Source organism: Eucyclogobius newberryi, unplaced genomic scaffold (assembly GCF_026437365.1).
Source record: "Eucyclogobius newberryi isolate DKJ021-1_F unplaced genomic scaffold, fEucNew1.0.hap1 SCAF_17, whole genome shotgun sequence".
NCBI classification, from domain to species: Eukaryota; Metazoa; Chordata; class Actinopteri; order Gobiiformes; family Gobiidae; genus Eucyclogobius; species Eucyclogobius newberryi.
The window spans coordinates 30817350-30824589 of record NW_027315801.1 but is presented as its reverse complement, the minus strand read 5'-3'; the positions used below and the strand labels follow the sequence as shown (position 1 = coordinate 30824589).

The following is a 7240-nucleotide window of genomic DNA, read 5'->3' as shown; positions in this document are numbered from 1 at the left end:
ATGTGCAAACTATTACATCTTTTTATTTATTTTTTTGCTCATTTTTGTCATAGTTATTCGTTTCTCGGTGTTAGAGGTGGGATCTGGTGCTGCTCCCGATAATGTAAAACCCTCACCTGTGTCTACATGTTCCCCCAAGGCATGACAGAGCTGAAGCGTTTTATGAAATAAGAGCGTGTACATTTCAACCCATCGGAGTGCCTTGGTTTGTTGTCTGCTCGTTTTACATCCTTGGCAGACTATAATCTTTTATTCTGTAACAGTGAATCTGATCTGAACAGGATCGTGCCCATACTCCGTCTGCAGAGGGGCTTGTTTCAGAGGTAATTAACGCATCTGTACTTCTTCCCTGATGTATTAATTATACCACAGTACCGTAGTGGTTATAAAATCTAGTTTCCAAATATTTTGTTAGAAAGTCTGTTACTTTTGTGCAGATTAGAGCTGTGGTCGACTAAAGACATGCCCTGGCGATTAAAGAGGACGTATCTCTTTGTATCTGACCCAAACTGCACCTACAAAACTACCACTGGAGCTCATCCAGAAACAACTATTTAAACGGAATAGTACTGAGAAACTGTGAATTTATATGTAAAAAGGCAGATTAAACTCACGTAGGCTGCAACTACCGATCATTTTGCAACGATTATTCTTTCGATTAATCGATTAGAACACAAAAGTCACGCAATGAAAAGATGTTTACTCAATTTGACCGGATGACGCTGAAGTGAAGCCGTGTGAGGCTCCTGGTGGGGAACATTGATAGACAAAAGAGTGTTTTCATCAAATACACTCAATTGACACATTTTCCATGTCATTTTCAGGCAAATGAGGCTCAATTTAACTCATAAAACCTCGTTTCTCGGCTAAAGTTAATTAATCGATTAACCTGTTGCCACCCTAACATCATGATTCACTCCCACTGCCCTTGCACATATGATAGAAAACACGTTTCTAGGATTACGTTACTCATCAGAGGTTTTACAGTGTCATTATGTGAGTGGATGTGGCACACAGCGGGGGACAGGAAAGACACTGTGAATGAGCTGCAGAATAGTGGCCCAGTAAAGTCCAGCTGGTATTGTTGCTCTTTATCCCGGTACAGTGAGTGTCATGGTAATTTGGGCCCATCTTGTCCTGTTAGTTAAAAGTTAGCAGCAGCGGGCTCCTCCATGCTGTCTGTCTCGTCCATTAGGCCTCATTTGTCACACGCGGGTCGTAGAGTGAGCGTGCCGCTGTAAAATTGGCTTTTTGACATGGCCTCCAGTACAAAGGCTCTATGCCCGGCCCTTTTTTCTACAGATGGTCAAGACAGCTGGGACAATTTAGTGATGTGTATGGGCCTTTAAACTGCCTCCGAGGCACGGTAAAAAACAGCTTGACTTGAGCCTCTGGCATATGCTGTGATGAGAGTGCTCTGGTTTGAGATTCACATAATGACTGTGCTAATACTGCCAGTCGGTTTGGACAAAGGCAAACAGTACAGGTGTTCAGGATATTGATCCTTCCCACTCACCGGAAACAAAAGAGTTTGGGATTGTGCCGTAATATCTGGGGAGAGACCTTGTTAACCTGAATACAACTAATAAATAAAAGAATCTGTTGGTTGATGGGATTTTTTAAAAAGATTTGACTGAAGAATTTTGTTTGCTCCTCTTCTTTCCAGAATATTTTAAAATATGGCGTTTAGTAAATAAAAAATACAAATGCCAGAATATGTTATATATTTGTAGCGGTGGGACATATAGAAAAAATATTGCAATTATGGAGACATAATTTGAATATTGTCTTTTTTGTATTATTTTAATCAAAATATAAAATAAAAATGACAGATTAAGAAAGATTGAAACATTTAAAAATAAATAAATAAATACAGCTGTGTAATCTTTCAAATAAGAAGAACAGTTTATTTCCCTCTGCCGTCGGACTCATGAACACTGCCTAAGCACCTTGCACTCACTGCACTGTCACTTCCTATTGCACAACATAACTTGATATTTTATTATGTACATCTCATGCCGTTTAGTACTCAGTGTTCAATGTTTTTGTTGTTTGTGCTGCACCAAATCACCATTACAAGTTCCTATGTCTGTGAATTTTGTTCACGACAAATGGCAATAAACCATATTCTGATTCTGAAATAAAATATATGTAAGAAATATATATGTCTGCACTTGTGAACTTGTGGTTCGTTTTACAGTCAATTCACTTTTGTGAAACTAACCTCAAAGTTTACAAGTTTTTAACACTATCAGATAAACTGCCATAACATTGTCGGAAATGTCTCATCGAGATGAATCCCCCAAACATGTGCAGATAATGATTTTTGTCAATATTAGTATCACAATAAGGTTTAAATTTTGTTTTAATCTTTTACCTTTTTGTTGAGCGAGATTTTATCACACAACAAAAGCCGTTTATAGATTATTATACATATTCACATAAAAACATCACATCAGAATGTGCACAGAATCTAGATGGTATTGCTATAAGGTATGTACATGTTTTTTTCTTTTTTAATGCTACTACTACTACTACAACCACCACCACCACCACCACCACCAACAACAACAACAACAATAATAATAACGGTATCAGTAAATAAACTATCGAAGACTGGACCGACTGTGGCCTGGAGCGTACACTTGTTAATTCCACGTGTGTTTTTCTGCTGTCTGCCTGTCTGTCAGATCTGAGTCTCTCCACATTAGCGGTGGGTGAGCGTGTGTATGAATATGTGAGTGTGACGGAGGAGAAGGTGATTAGCCGCCATCTCAACAGCTGTTTAATGAACACAGGGACCTCTTTCTCTGGAAATGAGTTTTCCCTTGAAAACTGGAGGAGCCGTATCCAGGTCTATTTAAATGAGCTAACATGGGGAAGGTAAGCAGCTCCACATGAGCATTGTTTTCACAGTTCAAAGTGAGGAGAGAGTACTTTGCACTTCAAAGGTACTCATCTGGGAGGCAGTGAGGGGGAGGGGCGGGGGAGAGAGGGGACAGGAAATAAGAATCAGGGTAATTAACAACTTCTGCTCCATAAAAAAAAAAAAAGCAAATACACGCTGCACCTCTGCCTCTGTATCACAGGATGGTCTGTATCTCTGTACGGGACTTCTGAGCAGGAGCATCCTTCCTCCCAAACCTTCATCTCTTCTTCTTGTCTCCATCGCTCTGTGGGTTACATCATATTTGCTCACATTTGCATGAGGCCTTGAATCATTTCATTTAGAAATCAATGGAGTTTTATTTGGAGCTCCGTCGACAGGCTTTGCTCACATAAATTGTCTGTATTTGCACCAAAAGCCAGAGGCGTTACAAAGCATTTACACGGCGCTGATTGTTACAACAACTGAAGATCACGTTCCCAGAATAGGAGGCTTGTGTTTCATTTATTCACAAACTAGAGAGGCAATGTTTATAGAGAAATATTGCATAAAATGAATATGTAATGAATGATTGCATATCCCTCAGAAACGTTGGGTCGTATTGTGATACACAGTCAAAGACAAGACTTACTTCAAACATTAAAATTAAGGGTTGCATCAGAAACAGTCTTCACTCAGAATCAGAAAAAGCTTCATTGCCAAAACAATAAATAACATTTGTAAATTAAATAAGAAAAAGACAGGCATGTGTAAAATATATGTCAGTAAATATAACAGAAACTAAAGGTCAATAGGTCCATCTTCTACTGTACTTTACAGTCATGTGCTAAAAACAATGATATCACTTGTATTAACGAAGGCCTGGTTTAAGTTGTCTCCTGTTTGACCTCTGTTTATTTAAGGATCACAGTCTGAGAAACATGCAGCGGCCTTTAAAGACAGGAACCAGGCATTAACATGAGAAAACCCAATTCAAACCTTTAACATTGTAATGTTGAGCAGATTTACAGAATGAGATTAAGCCCCCAATCTGCATTAAACGGACACATCTGAAGTGGCCTCGACTTGAACCCTGACATGTGAGAGAGTCACACAGTGCGGCCCTCTGTGACATGTCGCCTACTGGTGAGAAGGCCTGCTCTGATTGAGTTTTATCAGTTAGCTTTGTGTGGGAGAGATGCAGGGGGCAGCCTGTCACGGAGATGAGAGAAGAAAGTACATTTAATACTCTTCGGTCTGCTGCTCTGTCTCTGTCCTAAGTGCAAATAGCTGTTTGATAAGCAAAACCTCTTTCAGCACGTATAATCTAGGCATAGTATACAAAGGAACAACTCTATATCCCACTTAGATTAACAGGCTATAACAATATTATAATCATGTGAAGGAAACACAGTTAACTTTGAAGTGAAATGTCCTCCACTGTTTTAAAAAGTGGTGCCACTTAGTGTACCAAATAAAAGTATAAATTTATTCATGATATAATTCCCAAATTGAAGAAAGAAAACCATCCCTGGGAGTCACTCATTTCACTGAGTTGGCTAAAACATCTCTGATCTTTCCACACTTACTAAGCATTTTGTTGTTGTGCAACTTTCTGTGGAACACCCAAAGTTGCTGAGGCTGCACCTATAGCTAAACCTCTGAAATGATCTTAAATCCAGACAGCGAGGACAATGTGAATGAAGATCACTTAGGAGACGTTACCGCACGCTTCTTAAAACACCTGAGGTATTTAGAGCTGAACAATCGGAGGCGGGGCCACTCCTGGAGGGCAGCGTTTGGTTGAAATTGAGTTAAATTATGAGTGGCCCTCCCTTTCACCCCAGCCCCCTCCCGGGCCCCCACATCTCTGTCTGATGACTGGCTCCGCGCATCAGACTCCGCAGAGAGCTGTCTTTGCCCTCTATAAAGAGACGCAGCTCGGCGCGTCGGAGATGAACGCACGGATTTACGCGCTGAACTCACTGACGCGCAGCCGGGACCCGCACACGCAGCGGACTTAAAGGCTTTTACCTGACCGGTCCCGCTGTGCTCCAGACGCGGGTCAGGACAGTTCTTTGCGTGTTTTCAGAGTTGAAGACTTTTTGGCGCCGTCGCCTTTCGGCGCGGTTTGTGTCGCAGGTGTTTGGAGACGGCGCGCGGCACACATGGCTCTGACTATTCAAAGAACTGACAACTTTTTGCACACATTTTTGCAGGTTAGTACAGTTTTTATGATACTTTGTTTTGTTTAAAACCTGTTTATAATTGAATAATTACTTATAATGAAAAGTAAATCGTATAGTGATTTGTAAGACATAAAAATGGAGGTAAACACTTAAATAAATATATACAAATATTATTGTTAGTATTATGTTGTATTGTTGTTGTTTTTGTTCTCTAAAGTAAAAATCTAATATTGATTGCCATTATAATTGAACACGTCACATGTGCTTTTACAGGACAGGACGCCCAGCTCCTCCCCTGAAGGAGCCCCCAACGCCCTGTCCTTCCTGGCCACCACGTGCAGCCAGGCCTGGCAGGTGGGGGGCGCCATGGGTTCTGAGGGGTCTCAGTTCCCGTATGAGAGCACGGTCAGTTCAACTTCAGGGATGTTCCAGCTCTGGAGCAACGACATGGCACCTGCCTCGGCCCTCGGGACTCACTTCACTGTTCCAAAGGTGCAGTTCCCGGGACACATGCAGACCAGCCTGGCCCACCACCACCCGCACCACCCACACCACCATCACCCCGACCTGCCTCTCACCCCTCCGGCAGAGCCCTCGTCCTATTCCTTTGAGCTGTCCCCAGTCAAGAGCAACGCCTCGTACTATTCCCAGCACAACGCCATGTCCCAGAACTTCCCCACCTTCCTACAGAACTCCTCGGGACGCCACCACCTTCCTGGGGGACATGTAGAGGAGGGTCAACAGTGGTGGAGCCTTCCCCAAACCAATGCCTCTGCCTCCAATCACCCCTTCACCCTGAGCAGGCAGCTGGTCCTGGGACACCAGCCTCAGATTGCAGCTTTACTCCAGGGCACGTCCAAGGGTTTACTGAGCTCAACTCGCCGCTGCCGGAGGTGTAAGTGCCCCAACTGCCAGACTAATAGTGGGGGAATGGAGTTTGGGAAGAAGCGACTGCACATCTGTCACATCCCTGAGTGCGGTAAAGTGTACAAGAAGACGTCCCACCTAAAGGCACACCTGCGCTGGCATGCTGGGGAGCGACCCTTCATCTGTAACTGGCTCTTCTGTGGAAAGAGCTTCACTCGCTCAGACGAGCTGCAGAGGCACCTGCGCACGCACACTGGGGAGAAGCGTTTTGGCTGTCAGCAGTGCGGCAAGAGGTTTATGAGGAGCGACCACCTCTCCAAACATGTCAAGACCCATCAGAGCAGGAAGAGCCGCTCCGGACCGCCGTCTCAGAGCACAGACTCTCTGATAAGCAACATCAAGAGAGAGTGAACATATTTATACAAAAGACTTTGACCCACAGTTACTGCCATCTGTTTGCACTACGTTTTTAACAAACCAGTTTGACCGCACATTATCAGTGACTGGTCAAACTGTATGCGTCGGACATAATAACACTGGAAGTATTTGTGAGCGCATTCCGCAGCAAACATTTAGGATGAGCCTGATTTAAGCCTTTCAGATTTGTTCTTAAAATACTGAAAACTTTCAAGTAAATTGTAAATGATCCTTGCGAAGGACATGGCAGCTGTTTAAATATGTTGTTTATGTATAAAGTTGAGAATAAATATATGCCTTAGTGTGGCCAAATGTTGCTGCAGTAGAATATTTTCTTCATCGACTTAAGAAGACATGGGGGCTGCTCTTTCAGATTTTTATTTTGCCTAAAAGACCCGGCGTGTCTTTGAAGATAGAGATCCATTAGAGATGTAAGTCTTTGAAGTACAGATATCTGAGCTGTTAAGCTGAAATGTGAAGCACCATTTGTTCAATTGTGGGATTCTTTGTGTAAATGATGTACAAATGTCTTTACTGATTTAAATGGGCAGCATGTACATTTTAATAAACAGTATACATGTCAAAGCTATTGTCTTTACTATTGATCCTTTCCTGAAGCGCTGACGGATGAATGGGAAGTACTACATGGGGCAATCAATGGGTTTAGCTATTTACAACTCTTTGACCAAATGTGTGAAGACCTCCTGCAGCCTCTGAAGATCTAACATTTTATTTAAATGATAATATGAGTGCATTCAGGGGAGGTGTGGAGGAAGCTCTCACAGTGGGCTGTTCAAAGATGTTAGCACCTTTCTGTCAATACTAAAGCCATTGACTAGACCTTCTGCAATCAAGTTCACAGTCATGTGGCTTTAATGACTGTTTTCTTTCCCCCAATACA

At 42.5% G+C, this 7240-nt stretch overlaps 1 protein-coding gene across 1 annotated transcript; it reads left to right on the top strand.

Annotated features, from left to right (window-relative positions):
- Window positions 1-4877: 4877 nt before the first annotated feature.
- Window positions 4878-6928, top strand: sp5l (Sp5 transcription factor-like). Its single transcript, XM_072449950.1, has 2 exons — window positions 4878-5085; window positions 5329-6928. The coding sequence occupies exons 1-2, from the start codon at window positions 5035-5037 to the stop codon at window positions 6331-6333; spliced, it is 1056 nt and encodes a 351-aa protein (XP_072306051.1). The 5' UTR covers window positions 4878-5034; the 3' UTR covers window positions 6334-6928.
- Window positions 6929-7240: the final 312 nt, after the last annotated feature.